General features: G+C 60.2%; 4 protein-coding genes across 4 annotated transcripts; 3 read left to right on the forward strand and 1 right to left on the reverse strand.

Annotated features, from left to right (window-relative positions):
- Positions 1-1,128: 1,128 nt before the first annotated feature.
- Positions 1,129-2,637, forward strand: PAN0_006c2908 (uncharacterized protein; the record flags this gene model as incomplete). Its single annotated transcript, XM_014801550.1, has 1 exon — positions 1,129-2,637. One exon carries the CDS (start codon positions 1,129-1,131, stop codon positions 2,635-2,637), a length of 1,509 nt encoding a protein of 502 aa, XP_014657036.1.
- A 44-nt stretch (positions 2,638-2,681) lies between these two features.
- PAN0_006c2909 (uncharacterized protein) lies at positions 2,682-4,616 on the forward strand (the record flags this gene model as incomplete). Its single annotated transcript, XM_014801551.1, has 3 exons — positions 2,682-2,885; positions 3,172-3,625; positions 3,940-4,616. The coding sequence occupies 3 exons, from the start codon at positions 2,682-2,684 to the stop codon at positions 4,614-4,616; spliced, it is 1,335 nt and encodes a 444-aa protein (XP_014657037.1).
- Positions 4,617-4,664: 48 nt separating this feature from the next.
- Positions 4,665-7,977, reverse strand: PAN0_006d2910 (coiled-coil domain-containing protein MTMR15; the record flags this gene model as incomplete). The annotated part of the gene is made up of 2 exons (XM_014801552.1): positions 4,665-7,385; positions 7,480-7,977. The coding sequence occupies 2 exons, from the start codon at positions 7,975-7,977 to the stop codon at positions 4,665-4,667; spliced, it is 3,219 nt and encodes a 1,072-aa protein (XP_014657038.1).
- A 1,345-nt stretch (positions 7,978-9,322) lies between these two features.
- Positions 9,323-14,848, forward strand: PAN0_006c2911 (nonmuscle myosin heavy chain b; the record flags this gene model as incomplete). Its single annotated transcript, XM_014801553.1, has 1 exon — positions 9,323-14,848. The coding sequence occupies one exon, from the start codon at positions 9,323-9,325 to the stop codon at positions 14,846-14,848; it is 5,526 nt and encodes a 1,841-aa protein (XP_014657039.1).
- Positions 14,849-14,919: the final 71 nt, after the last annotated feature.

Below are 14,919 nucleotides of genomic sequence, written 5' to 3' on the forward strand. Positions count from 1 at the left end.
CCCTTCCTTTCCACTCGTCGCACTCGACCACACGTTTCTTCGTTCGCAATATGCATCACGGTCTTCTAGCCCCTCTACGTCTGAATGACTTCAGTCACGAGTGCTGATTCGATTTCACTGACAAGCCAAACCCTAGATGGTGGGGCCAGTATCGGAGCATGCGCTTAATGCGCCAAGTTTTCCTCTTCCCCGTCCTTCCCTTTGTCCCTCTGAGGTCAAGCGAGCTAGCGTGTTGGAATGAAAGCTACACGGCTCTCGCCAGCGATGCAAACCACACCCGTGATGAAGTCGCGGGATGAAGCAGCCCCGCGAGCCGTTCTCGAGATATGAAGTCAGGAGGCGGACAAAGCATTGAAGACCACTCGCACGAGAGAAACCTATCCAGCGCGCTCTTCTCCACCTGCTTTTGGTTGCAAGATCTCACACACAGAAGGCGGTCGAATTTCGGATGGATGTGGCAAAATCAAGGTGAGGCGAGGCATCTGAGCCGCAGTCACACATTCAATTCACAGCTCTCTCTGAAATCAGGCTCAGTGGGGCAGGAGCACAGCGCGCTGACAGCCAGGCTGCGGAGTCACACTGAGCTCAAGCACCAGGGGGCCAGAGGGAGCCGACTGCGAGTGTTGCAGCTCGCCCGCATCCTTTGCCTCGGAGTGAGTGCGCCAACTGGGCCTGGGTAGCCGAAGTCGATTGTCCAGGAGCCAACCCGCATCGGGGCTGCAAGCTGTCATTTGCCTCATCGCTCCACTCACAACCTCCATCCAACATCCTCATTCTCCCCCACCCGCGTTCCGCGCTTCTCATTCCGGTTCCTCAGCATCTCTACGATATCCATCCTACTCTTCAATCTGCCGTCTCGATACGCTGCCGCCTCGCACAACAAGACCACATTCAATCGACACTCAAGGCAACCCCTCAACAGCTCATTCTCAAGTCCCGATTCCATCCAGTTCATTGTCTGCCGTCACAACTTGCCGCATCGCGCATACAAGCTCGTCTCCAACAACAGGAACCTCCGTCAGACTCTCAGCTCTAATTCGCTTGTACACTGTGCAGGAGCTCGTTGCTGGAACAACAACTGCCGAGAGACCTTCATAACTTTCTCCTCGATTCTGTTCTGCCACCAGCATGATCGCTGCTATGAGGCCTTCTCACGTTCACTCCACCGCACCCTCTGTACACTCTCGGCCAAGCTCGCGCAACTCCAACCACCTCAACTCCGCATCTGTAGCCTCTCCCTCCACACAAGCCAAGATGGACAAGCTGGCGGCAAAGGCTGCCACCAACGTCGCCAACGGCGTCTCTGGCAAGAAGGCTTCCGCTTCCAAGAAGGCCGACAAAGCGGCGCAACAGGCTGCCGCTAGCGCCGCCGACAAGCCCAACTCGACTCCCGGACTGATCACCTTGACGAAGCCCATGTCGGAGGAGATGCAGGCGTCCAAGCAGTCAGGCGGCAACGCCAAGCCCAAGAGGGCTAAAGAGGCTAAATTTGCGGCAGACGAGACGTCCGGCACTCCCATCAAGTCGTCTCGATCCAAGAAGTCGCGGTCGTCGCCCAAGGCCGACGCATCTGAAATGCTCCTCTCGAAATCGGCCCCGTCCGCTCCCATCAACCACGGTCAGCGAGCCACGCGCAGCAAAGCAGCCGACGCCGAGCCCACAGACGCCAACTCTGGCCTCACCTGGCAGCAGGAGATGTTCAAGCAGGCCTCGCGTTCCAACTTGGATCTGTCTCAACAGCCTAATGGCTCAAAGCGTCAAGGCAAGAAGGCGGCGGTCCCCAAGCACGACGGTAACCTCGCCCATCCTCAGAAGGTCCAGGACGGACGCGACTCGCCGGCTTTGACCTGGCAGCAGGAGCTGTTGGGTGCCAAGAAGCGAACCGGTCCTCACTTTGACGTCTTCGCCGACGCCCGTGATGTCGAGACGTTCGGCGCCGAGGACGGCTCAGCTCCCAACACCACTCACCAGACGGGCAAAGGTGGCAAGAGGCGTCCTCGTGCTGGCAGCTTCGGCTCAGGAGGGCAGAAGAATGGCAAAGGCGCCAAGAGCCGTCAAGCGGACGTGCCCCTTCACATCGACGACCTCTTTGAATCCGCCAACGGTATGGCCAAATCGAAGTCGTCGCAGTCTCAACGAAGCAACGCTGGCTCGGCCAACCACGCGACCAACCAGCACGCTCAATACCCCATGCACGGCGCCCCCATCCACATTGCTCCGTCCACGCCGGTCAAGAAGGCGACCAACGGCAATCAGCAGCATCCTGCTGTGGCCGCCGCCATCGCCTACGCCGGTCCCAACTTCCACAACTCGCCTTCGCCCGCCAGCCTGCCTGCGCCCAAGTTCCACAACCGTCCGGGCAAGAACAGCGCCGAGCTGGAACGCGGCTCGCACCTCGCAGCCGGCAGCAGCGGAGACTCGGGCAGCAGCGACGACGAGACGGTGCTCACCCGTGGCGTCCGCAGCACCACGGCTCCTGCCGAGATCGCCACTCCCTCGAAGACGCCTGCACCTGCCGCGCTTGCCTCGGACCGCATGGTCTCTGCCGAGTCGCCCGCGCCCAAGGCTGCCGCGCAGCCCGGTGCCACCGTCGAGAGCCTCCTGGCCCGCATGCTCGGCGGTGCCCGACTCAACTAAGTCTCATCATTGGCCCTCGGTCACAGGCCACCGCACAAGGCGCAATGTCGGATCTTCCTCTTCCAACTCGACTTTTCACCGGCTCGGCTGTCCTTCAGTATCGTTTCGATCGCATCGCAGCCGTCCATGCACCTCAAGATCCTTCCGCAAAGTCCAACAATCTGTCATCCCCGCATCGGTCTCGTTTCTCTGGCTACGGCCTGCCATGGACCAGCGCGTCAAATTCTGAAGCGCCCTGGCTCCAACGCGTCGATATCTCTTGCATCTAGCAAGTCGTGTCGGCGTTGTGATTCTTCCATCTCTCACTTGCTCTCGGCCTCGATCCCGACCTTGTCCAGCTTCTTCCTGCCCATCGACGCAGCCAATTTTCGCTGCAGCGTGGCTCTCTCAAGTCAAGCTGTCTACTTCCCACGTTTCTCTGAGGACGCTCCCGTGCCATGGGTTGGCTTTTCGTTGTCCGTCGCATTGCATCTCGTCCTGTATCAGTGTCTGCTGTCTTTGTCGGACATCCCGTGCCGCGCACCTCTATTGCAGGACATCTCGAATCTCGTACGATCAAGCGCATCGCAACGCAAACTAGCAAGCTCCAATTTCTCGATCTCAGCGTTCGGTACGCCACTTTCTGGCGGTTCACGACGCAGGCATATCGCTCAATCGCACAACCAAGCTCTCCGTTCACGGCAAGCATCCTGGTCTTCACATCACAATCTCAGGCTGCCACCTGTCTACGGCCTGAAGTCAATCAGCCTCAGCTTCAACGGCTTCTCGTGGCTGCTTCGCCACGACCCACCTTCCACCAAAGGCGTGTTCAGTCGCGGAATCTCCCCTTTCCTTCTCCCCCTTTCTTCCTCACCATCACCTCCGGTCAATGTCGGCTCCCTTCCTATTCTGCTTATCCTTACTCTGCTTAGGCTTATCTTTCTCTTCCACGCGCTAGATCTCTCGTCTGGACCCACGTGTGCTCACCTCTGGCCCACTCAGCGATGCTGTGGCGTAATTCATCCACCCTTTCCCCCTCTTCAGACGGCGGCCAGTATGAGGAGTGTGCGGGAGGACAGTTTGAGCGGCTTGTGAGCGGCACGCGTGAATGCGGTCTAACAAATCACACGCGGGCGCACGAGCGCAGAGAGGCGCGCAGTCGCGTAAAGCGCAAAGAGGGTTTTGGCGAAGTGTTGCATTCGCGGTGCGGTGACTTTGTCTGCTCTTGCTTCCGCACCTGCATCTTCCCCATCATCTCCTTCTGCGCTTAAAGCTTCAACGTCACCTCTGCTTTACCTGTTGCCTCGCTCATACCGTCTACAGCCACTCGCGCTGCTATCTCTTTCAGCAGCTTAACCGGTTCTGGTGATCCCGGTATCGACAACAGAGCTTGTATCGCCAAGATGCCACGCAAATCGACGGGTGGAGTGTCTTCGGCCTCTGCGCCAGGTACGCCCGTTGGCAAGACCGCTGGCAAGAATGGAGATGGAGAAGCATCCGGGGGCTTGATCGTTCCTGCTGAAACGAAAGCGGTTTTGCGGCAGCAAGAAGTGGCGCTCAAGACGCTCACGCACGGCTTCGACTCGTACGAACTCCCGCGTAGCAACGTGATCAAGACAGCGAAAGCCGACATCCCCGACAGCGTTCAGCTGCGCAAAGAAGTTCAACAAGCCCTAGTCAAGTCGGCAAGCGTATTCATCAGCTACCTCACGGCCACGGCACAGGAGACCGCACAGGGCAAGGGGGCAAAGATCATCAGTGCCCAACACGTGCTAGATGCAGTGGGACAGCTCGAACTCGGCGACGAGGCCCAGAAGGAGATGAAGGCACAACTGAGGGCGTATAGGGAAAACGCGCAGCAGAAAAAGCTCAAGGCAAAACAGACGCCTGCAGAAGACGAGAATGACGCCGACGTTTCAAGAGTCGACAATGCCGAAGAGGACGTCTCTATGCAGGTGGAAGAGGAAGATGCAGAGAGGGATCAACTCATGGAAGACTAAATCACAACCATTCTCCATCCCAAAGTTCGACATTACGTGATGGAGTGGCTAGGCTTCAGTGACGATTCCGACCTGAACATCAATGCCCGCACGAAGCAGGACGTCGATCCAGACCTTTTGTGTCTCGCTGAGTCTATCACCAGGTCCCTTGACCTCTACGAACCTAACCGTCCTATCTTGCATCCTCCAAACCACCAGATCGGGCATTCCGCCACTGCAGTGATCCCACTCCTCGACGAGCATCTGACACACTGTACTGATCGCGTGTCCACCCAGACATTCGGCGACCTCCAACACAACGTCCCTGCTAAAGAGGTCCCACCTACACCCCACTGCCCAGGTCTTTTTCGGCCTTTCGCGGTCGTCAGCTTCAGCGATCAAGTCCAATCCGCCAGTGCGAGCGATGCAGTCCAACCGTGCACGGATCTCGGCGCCCCGCACGACGCCGAACGAGTCGGATCCCAAGTCCAGCGGCGCCGCTTGGTACGGCGTCTCAAACGAACCCGCGATGCCGTCCATAAAGATAACGTCCCACATGACTAGTACGACGATCATGGTGAGAAGTTTGCCTTCGCAGTGGAAGCCGCGGAAACCCTCGCGCGCGTAGTGCTGCAGACACAGCTGCTCCACGTTGCACGCCTGCCCGTCCAGCCCGCGCCAGACCGACCGCATCGACCGCCGCGTCGACGTGCCGACCGTCGAAAAGTCGCCGCCCGAAAGCAGAGAGACCGTGGCGGCATCTGGTGCAGCTGCCATGTCGTCCCACGAAATGTCGTCCAGATCCTCCTTCTTCACCGCCAAATCGAGCGAGTCGGAAGATGTGTCAATGTCCGCCTCGGCTGCGCCAGGTGTGGCCCAGCTGGATGCAACGGCGGGCTTGACATCGGCCGCCGTGGTGGGCTCGGCGAACGACTCGATCTTGACGCGCTTAAAGAGCGGCTTGCGGATCTGAAACACAGAAGCTGGCTTGGTGGGGCTACCTGTGCGTGATCCTGGTCGTGGTGGCGTGTTGCTCTTGGACCGTGGCTCATCGGGCGACGTCGGCGGCGATGCACCAACACTGCCACTGCGGAGGAACTTGGAGAGCGCCGTGATGGGCTCGTTGGTCTGTGCATCCGTCTCGACCATGGCATCGAGCCTGACACCCTTGAAGACGACCTCGGTGGTCTTCTTGAGCTTGGTGTACGAGAAGTCATGCTGCTCCGAGCGGGGCACTCTGAGCTGCGACTCGAGCCTTGCGATGCGTCTCTGCAGCGTATCGTGATAGATCAGATGCGTATCGGGATCCTGCATGCCCTGAACGCTGATGGCGAGGGCCTCCTTCTTTCCCTTGCGCAGGTCGTCCGAGTACAGCGCGGTGATGAGCGCGAGGCGGTCGTACCAGTCGCCCCTGCGTCCGCGGCGAAAGACTCGCTGGTCAAGCAGGGCGTGCAGCACCTCTTTCTCGCGCTCGCGCAGCTTGAAGCGCGCGAGCACGGCGGCGCCCTTGTAGACGACGCGCGTGAGCACCCAGCCCGGATGGAAGCGCATGCGGTGGTACACCATCTTGTCGATGCCCTCGGGATGCGCAGCGATGCATTCCTGCACGCACGACTTCCACTCGGCCCACACCGACTCGAACAGCGCGAGTGCGGCGCGGAAATCATCTTCAGTCTTGCCGAACTGCATCAGGTGCTCCATCTCGGCCTCGATGGCGAGCGCCCGCTCAAAGGCGACCAGATGGTCGCGCGAGGGGAAGAGGAAGCCCGTGCGCCGGTGCGTGTAGGCGGGGTAGTTGCGGATGCGCGAGCGCGACAGGATGGCGGTGGTGAGCGCAGCACTGCCGAGCAGGTTGCCGCGGTAGTAGACAAGCGCCACACGGTCCACGAGAGAACGCAGCGCGGGAAGCACCTGGATGCAGCCGCTTCCGAGCGCGGCAGACAGCTCGTCCTTGAGCCGCGATGCTTGCGCGGGCCCTGCCTTGGCGCCGCCAAAGGTGAGCGTGAGCTGCGTCGAGCTGCCGTTGGATGAAGCTGGAGTGGATCGCCCGCTCGACTTTGTGGGGCTCCTCATGAGCGTGGATTGTGACCGCGTTGCCGAAAGGGCGGCGACGATCTGCGCGCGCGTGGTGCCGAGCTTGGTGATGCCCATGTTCTTGGCGATGGCCTTGAGCTCGTCCATGTTGAGGAGCGAGAGCGACTCGGCAATGCCGCCCTTCATGTCTCGGTCGGTGAGGACAAAGCGGTCCAGGGGCGGATCGTCCGAGCTCGGCTGATTCAGGGTGGCGCTGGACTGCGATGCCTGCTTCGAACTGACTGACGCTGTTAGAGGCTTTTTGTGTCGATACGTCGGGGTGAGCGGAAGACCTGTCTGCTCGTCCAGCTTGAGCTCTCGCTGAAGAGAGGGTAATGTGAGCGTCGCGTTCTCCTTGTCGTCCTCCAGGGCCGTTGCGCGACGCGTCTGCTCTTCGAGCCTGGCGGACTCTACCTTTGGGCCATCAGAGGGCGGCGAGACTATCTTGCGCGCCAGCTCGTGGGTGGCCGCCTCCAGATCACCCGCCTCGGCCCGGTAAGATTCGAGGCGATCGAGACGGTACCATGTGTCCTTTTTGCGTTGGAGAAGCCGCACGAAAAGGTAGCGGGCAGGATAGGAAAGCATGAAGTACGCCGAAAGAATGTCGAGCTCAGCGTTGGAGAAGAGATAGGACTCGGACTCGAGGACCGAGCAGACCATGTTCTGGAACAGCTCCGGGTACATGGAAGAGCGCGAGCCAGGTCGATAGCCGGTGACCTTTTGCCTTGGTGCGTCATCTTGGTCGATGCGACTCGGAGCGACGGTGCGCGCTCCGACGTCGATTTGCATGGTGAAGCCGACCGTGGCTTACGGATTTGTTGTTGGATGTGCTCCGATGGCTGCGAGGGTGCGAAAGGTGCTTTTGACGGAGCTTAGTAGCTCGCAGGGCGTCTGACTCGTGAAGGTCGGAGGGTGCCGGCGCAGAACGAGCAATCGCCTTGAGATCGGAGCGAGACGTCGAGAGGTTCCTGGCAGCTTTACGTCGAGCCAGGAAGATGGCCATTGCCTTGAGCGGGTCGTGGGAAGATTTGAGCGAGGAGTCCTTGTAAGCGTCTTCTATGCGCTGATCTTCGGTCTTGCGAGACTCTGCGCCGTTGCGAAGATGAGGAGTAGTGTACCACGGATTCAGCTCGTCGTCGGGCTGGAGAAGTGGGTCACCACCGGAAGCCGGCTTGCCAGGACTAGCGATTCGTGCAGCGATGCTGTCGAGAGCGAGGCTCTTGCGCCCGGAGCGAGGTGCCTGCAGACGTTCGCGGTCCGACCGATTGTAAGGAAGGTAAGATTTGCGATGTAGCAGATTAGAATGCATGCTGTGCGCTTCTATGTAGCGGCTGTGCAGCTCATTTTAATGTAGCGAGCATCTTGAGCTTGCTTGCCAATGCTGTTGCGATGTGTTCAGAAGGTGGAAGGAGCCCGACTTGGGCTGAGCCATTCGTGAGGGAGCGGTCTTTTGCATGCAGGGTCCACGCACCTCTGCTCCCCAGCAAACGACTCTTCTCTCTGCCTCGCGAGCAGATGAGCAAAAACCCCGATGTTCGGGGGTTGTCGAGTTGCGCTTCCGTGCGGGAAGAGAGCTGGAAAAGTCACACTTTTGGTTGCCGCGTCTTGAGACGCGTCTGAAGATGCAAAGCGAGGCGGCCCATCGGAGACCAACACTTCTTCGACAAAGCCAACTACTGTAACTACCCTGCACCGCGAAGCCGCAAACCAACGGACGAGTCCTGAGACTGGCAGAATCGGGCGCATCGGCCGGTAGCCCGCCGGAAGATCCGAAGCGCGCTGGGCCGTGGCAAGGCACACAGCCGCAACTCAAATACAGTAATGCCGAATGAGACGCCGCACTCAGGGGCCGGCGTGGGAGCTTGCTCTGAGCGCGCCGAAAAAAGGGCAAAAGGTGCGAGTGACGCGAAGTCGTGCCGGAAGGCCGGCGCCCCTGTGTTTGGATGCGGCTTTGAATTCCAGCCTTCGCGAAAGAGCGCTTTGAATTCACGCGGATCGGTATAGGGGCCTGCCTGTGTTGGTTGGTCCAAAATGAACCCTTTTTTGGAAAATAGGGCACCGCACCGGTGGAGTGCGCCGTCGCGCGCCGCCCTTTCTCAAAAGTGGAGACGGAGCGCGAGACAGCAGCAAGCAAGCAGCAGCAGCAGCAGCAGCAGCAGCAGCAGCAGCAGCAGGCGGGCGGGCTAGCTTAAGTGTTGTTCTAGGCTCCAACTGCGAGCTGCAGCCGCTGCAGCCCGCGTTGGAGGTTCACTCGCTCACTCACTCGCTCTCAAGCGGGCGTCGAGGTGGAGAGGTGCGAGCGGGTCGCGCCACGCCAGACGGCTGTGCGACGGACTGCAGCCTACTACCGCCCACCCTCCTTCCTCCCAACCATCACTGCTTGCTCCTACAACAGCATCTCCCACCTGCACAAGCGTGGCCACTCCCTTTCTCCTCTCGTTCACTTCAAGCACTCCTCGCTTTCGTTTCGGGTTTCGTCAAACCAGGCCTTCGCTGTTGCTTCCATCTACTTTCAACGCAGCATTCGTCTCGCTTCTCTACAATCATTGCCGCCCTCCTTGGTCGAGTGCCAGAACAGACGCTCAGTCCCATAAACACCACCACGCCCTACACCAGCTAGAAGGCGGCGTAACGCCTCGTACAACACCACCAACATGGTCGACGTGGTGCGCACAAAGTCGCATCTCTTCCGTCCATCACATCGTTCCTCTCCCTCTGCAGACGCAAGCAATGCCGCACAGCTAGCTGCAGCCATGCCTCGCCCTTCCCGCGGCGTAGGCCAGTCTGCTTCCGATGCTGCGTCCGCCGCCGAGTTCGCTTCCAAGAAGTACGTCTGGATCCCAGACCCTGCACTTGGCTATGTCTCAGGCTGGGTCATCAAGGAGCAGGATGGCGGCGAGACCTCCGTCTGCGCCTTGCAAGACGGATCCAACCGCGCCGTACCCACCTTTGAGCTCAGCAAGATGAACCCGCCCAAGTTCGACAAGGTCGAGGACATCGCCGATCTCACCTTCCTCAACGAGGCCAGTGTGGTGCACAACTTGCGGCAACGCTACTTTAGCTCGCTCATCTACACCTACTCCGGTCTCTTCCTCGTCGCAGTCAACCCCTACCACACCCTCCCCATCTACACAGACGCCATCGTCGCCGCATACAAGGGGCGCAGACGCGAGGAGAACGCTCCTCACGTCTTTGCCCTCGCCGACGAGGCCATGCGCAACATGATCGACAACCGCGAAAATCAGAGTCTCCTCATCACCGGAGAGTCCGGCGCAGGTAAGACCGAGAACACAAAGAAGGTCATCCAGTACCTCGCCGCCATCGCCGCCGACCCAGCCGCCAACGGCACCCAGTCGCCAGCCAGCACCCTCACCCCGTCCTCCTCTCGAGAAGTCCTCGATCGCATCAACGGTGTCGCGCCCGTCTCGACAAAACGCCTCGGCCTCCTCGAGCGCCAGATCCTCCAGGCCAACCCCATCCTCGAAGCCTTCGGAAACGCACAGACCATCCGCAACAACAACTCCAGTCGTTTCGGCAAGTTTGTCCGCATCGAGTTCACCTCGGTTGGCGCAATCGCAGGCGCCAACATCGATTGGTACCTCCTCGAAAAGAGCAGAGTCGCCATCCGCAGCGAGAACGAGCGAAGCTTCCACATCTTCTACCAGCTCCTCCGAGGAGGCGACGCCGAGCTCAAGCAGAAGCTCCTCCTTTCCAGCTCCCCGGACGACTATGCCTACCTCAAGGGCACCCGCAAGGACGTCGAGGGCGTCGACGATCGCGCAGAGTGGAAGCTCTTGCGCGACGCGCTCGACACCGTCGGCTTCTCCCCGGATGAGCAGCTCAACCTCTTCAGGATCGCCGCCGCCATCCTTCAGATCGGCAACCTTCAGCTCGCAACCGACCGCTCCGAGCAGGCCCGCATCACCAACATGCCCCAGGTCGAGAAGATCTGCCACGTCCTTGGCCTGCCACAGCAGGAGTTCACCAACGCCCTCCTCCGTCCGCGCGTCAAGGCCGGCCGCGAGTGGGTGACTTCCTCCCGCACTATGCGACAGGTCTCGGAAGAGATGGCCGCACTCAGCAAGACTCTGTACGAGAAGGCATTCGGCTGGCTCGTCGATCGCATCAACAAGGCTCTCGACCGTCCCACTAGCAAGAGCAGCTTCATCGGCGTCCTCGATATTGCCGGCTTCGAGATCTTCGAGGTCAACAGCTTCGAGCAGCTCTGCATCAACTACACCAACGAGAAGCTCCAGCAGTTCTTCAACCACCACATGTTCGTGCTCGAGCAGGAAGAGTACGCGCGCGAGAACATCGAGTGGGACTTTGTCAACTTTGGCCTCGATCTCCAGCCCACCATCGACCTCATCGAGTCCACCACTCCCATCGGCATCCTCTCGTGCCTCGACGAAGAGTGCATCATGCCCAGGGCCACCGACCTCACCTTTACCGAGAAGCTCAACCGCATCTGGGGCACCAACAGGGACGGTACCGCCATGGATGCCGCAGGCGCTGCCCTCGCTGCCGAGAAGGGCCTCGCTCACGGTTCCACCAAGTTTGCCCCCACCCGTTTCGCACAAGGCTTCACCGTCAAGCATTACGCCGGCGATGTCGACTACCGCACAGACGGATGGCTCGACAAGAACAAGGACCCTCTCAACGATAACCTTACCCGCGTCATGTCCGAGTCCACCGATCGCTTCGTCGCAACCCTCTTCGCCGAGTACGCCGAGGTGGACGAAGAGACCTCCCTCGCTTCGGCCCCAAAGCGTCGGGTCAAGCGTGGTGCCTTCCGCACCGTCGGTCAGAGGCACAAGGAACAGCTCAACTCGCTCATGGGCCAGCTCTCTTCCACTCAGCCACACTTCGTCCGCTGCATCGTGCCAAACCCAGAGAAGAAGCCTGGAAAGATGGATGTCCCGCTCGTGCTCGAGCAGCTTCGATGCAACGGTGTGCTGGAAGGCATCCGAATCGCGCGTCTCGGTTATCCAAACCGTCTCCTCTTCTCCGAGTTCAGAAACCGCTACGAGGTCCTTACGCCCGGCATCATTCCTCCGGGCTACATGGACGGCCGCAAGGCATGCCAGAGGATGGTCGAGTCGCTCGAGTTGGACAAGTCCACCTTCAAGATCGGCACTTCCAAGATCTTTTTCAAGGCAGGCGTCCTTGCAGAGATGGAGGAGCGTCGCGATTCGCACCTCTACGACATCTTCAGCCGTTTCGGTGCCGCCTGCCGCATGTACACGGCGCGCCGCCAGATGAAGAAGATCCTCAATCGTGCCGCAGCCGTCCGCACAGTGCAGCGCAACGCACGTCTGTACGTCGAGCTCCGCGAATGGCCCTGGTGGCAGCTCTACACTCGCGTTCGTCCTTTGCTCACCGCCACAAGGCACGACGAGGAGCTCAAGCGCAAGCAGCTCGAGCTCGCCATGGTCACAGAGAGGGCTGAACGCGACCAAAAGGAACGAGAAGCCCTTGAAGCCCTGAAGTTCCAGCTCGAGGCCGAAAAGCGCAAGATCGAAGAGCAGCTCGAGTCGGAACGTACCCTGCTCCTCGACAAGGATCAGCTGCTCGCCCGATCCAAAGAGCGCGAAGCCGCACTCGAGGAAGATCTGGCGGCCCTGCAGGGCGATGTCGACTTGCTCGAAGGCCAGCTCGAAAAGGCGATCGCAACTCAGAAGGCAACGGAGCAAGCGCATGCCGAACTCAAGGCCGCTTTCGACCAAGCTGCCGAGCACCTCTTGCGTCTCGAGGCTGAGCAGAAGGCGTGGAAGGACAAGGAAGACACCTTCATGCGCGATCTCAGCAAGCACACCACCAACGCAGAGCAGTTCCGTTCCGAACGCCAGGCCCACGTGGCTGAGAAGGAGGACTGGCAGCGAAAGCTCCAGGAGAAGGAGCAAGACCTCGACCGGGCTCAGAAGCGAATGCTTGCTGCCGTCCAGGAGGTCGAAGCCAAGCTTGTGGCCGAGGCCAAGGGCCGCGAACAGGAGCAACAGCGTGCTGTTCAACTCGAAGACCAGACTCGACAGTCGTCCTACCAGCTTTCCGAGCTGCAGCGCGTCGCGGCCGGCCACGAGACAAAGCTCAAGGACAAGGAGCAAGAGGTTCAGGCCTTGCAGAAGCAAACATCAGACCTCGCCCGCGAACGCGAGGCGCTCACAAAGCAGGTCGCCGACCTCAACGTCAAGATCGACACGTTCGGCTTTGACCTCAAGTCGGCCAAGGACGAGCAGGCCACCATCAACCAGGCCAAGGCCGCTTTGCAGAAGGAGCTCGACGAGACTCGACGCTTGATGGAGGCCAAGAGCTCCGAAGACGTCAAGACCAAAGAGCTGCACCGGATGAAAGAGCAAGAGCTCCAAACACTGCGCGAGCAGATGGCCAGTGTCCAGAAGGAGCTGTCCGAGACCAAGCACTCGAGCCTCGAGCAGATCTCTGCGCTGCGAGCCGAGATCTCTGCTGCCCAGAAGGAAGCTCAGTCGCATGGCTCTGCCCGCAAAGACGCCGAGGAGCAAGTGCGCGCCGCTGAAGCCCGTGTTCGCGATGCCGACGCCAAGGTTGCTGCTGCCGAAAAGGCCCGCCGCGAGGCCGAAACCTTGCTGCAGGAAGCCCAAAGCAAGTCGGCCGTCATCAATCGAGGTCTCGCAGACGCCCTGAAGAACAAGGACACGCTCGAGAAGCAGCTGCAGGCATCTACAGTCAAGCATCAGGACCTCGAGGATGCGCTGCTCGAGCTCGAGCGTCGCGAGGCGAGTTGGAAGCTCAAGACTGATCAGGTCTCAACCGAGCTGAGCGCCGAGTCGAAGCGACGCGAGTTGCTTGAGCAGGCGCACAAGCAAGCCGAGCGGAACGCTAACAGTCTGCAGCAGCTTGTAGCTGGCAAGGACAAGGAGCTCAGCGGTCTGAAGCACGAGCTGACGCTGTCGCAGCAAGAGGTGCGCAAGCTGCAGTCCATGCAGAACAAGACCATTGTCGAGCATGTTCATGTGCTTGAAGAGGCCAAAAAGTACACCGACCGTCAGCTGCAAGATGCACAGGCCAAGCTGCAGGAGCTTGCTCACTACACCAAGACGCTCGAGAAGAGCAAGGCGCGTCTCGTCAACGAGAACGAGGACTTGACGCGCGAGCTCACGCGACTTCAGCGAGGCAATGGTGGCGCTGCGACAGCACCTTCGCCCAACCTCAGCAACGGGCTTCGAGGCGCTGTCACCACGTACGGCAATGTGGCTCCCTCGGCCAATGGCGATGCCAAGTCGCTCAAGAAGCTGGAGGACAAGGTTGCCGAGCTCACCAACTCGCTGCGTCAGGCGCAGCAGCAGCGCGACGAGGCGCTTTCCAATGCACGTCGCAAAGATCTGCAGGCCGACGAGATGGTGAGCCGAACGCGTCGCCAGTACGAGCAGCACATCCAGGAGCTCGAGCGCCAGCTCAAGAACTCGCAGATCGCACGCAGCACCACCATGACGAACCTCGAGGAGCTAATCCTTGCCGGTCACGGATCGCCACAAGTCACTGGCGGACCATCGGACGGTCTGCGTCATCAGATCCTGGACGAGCTTCGTCGTGGCCACGAGGAGCTGGAACAGGACATTGCAGCCAAGAGCGATCTGCTGCGTTCGCACAAGATGCCTACCAAGGTTTCGGCTGCCGCGCCGCCCGCGCGCGGGTCCAGCAGCTACTACGTCTACGGCAACGAGGCCAAGAAGACCAACGGCCACACGCTGCACAGTGCGAGCAACGGCAGCAGCAGCAGTTCGAGCGCATCCAACGGCGAGCTCGAGGCGAAGCTGGGCGAGGTCACTCGTGCGTACCAGGAGTCCGTAGCGCAGCAGCGTCAGAGCCAGGCGCACATGACGCAGCTCGTGACGCAGATCCGCGACCTGCAAGCCGGGCTGGACGAGAGCGAGCTCAAGTACGACCAGCTGGCTGCGGCGTACGAGTCTCTGATCCACGAGGCGGGCGTGGACGAGAGCATGATCAACAGCCTGCAGCAGACGCTCGAGAAGTACAAGAGCCAGGCGGACAAGCACATGGAGAACTGGCGCAGGACCACGGTCGAGCTCGAGAAACACACCGCCAGCCTGCGAAGCCAGACGGGTCGAAGGCCTGGCTCCATTCCGCCCGAGATGGTGAATGGCAGCATGAGCCCCACCCGCACCCAGCTCAGCATGCGATAAAGTTCCCGCCTTCCATTTACACATCAACATCCACGATGCACCCACGACCGCACGTTTTCATCTGGGACCCC

Source organism: Moesziomyces antarcticus, assembly GCF_000747765.1.
Source record: "Moesziomyces antarcticus DNA, scaffold: scaffold_v10006, strain JCM 10317, whole genome shotgun sequence".
Classification (NCBI taxonomy): domain Eukaryota; kingdom Fungi; phylum Basidiomycota; class Ustilaginomycetes; order Ustilaginales; family Ustilaginaceae; genus Moesziomyces; species Moesziomyces antarcticus.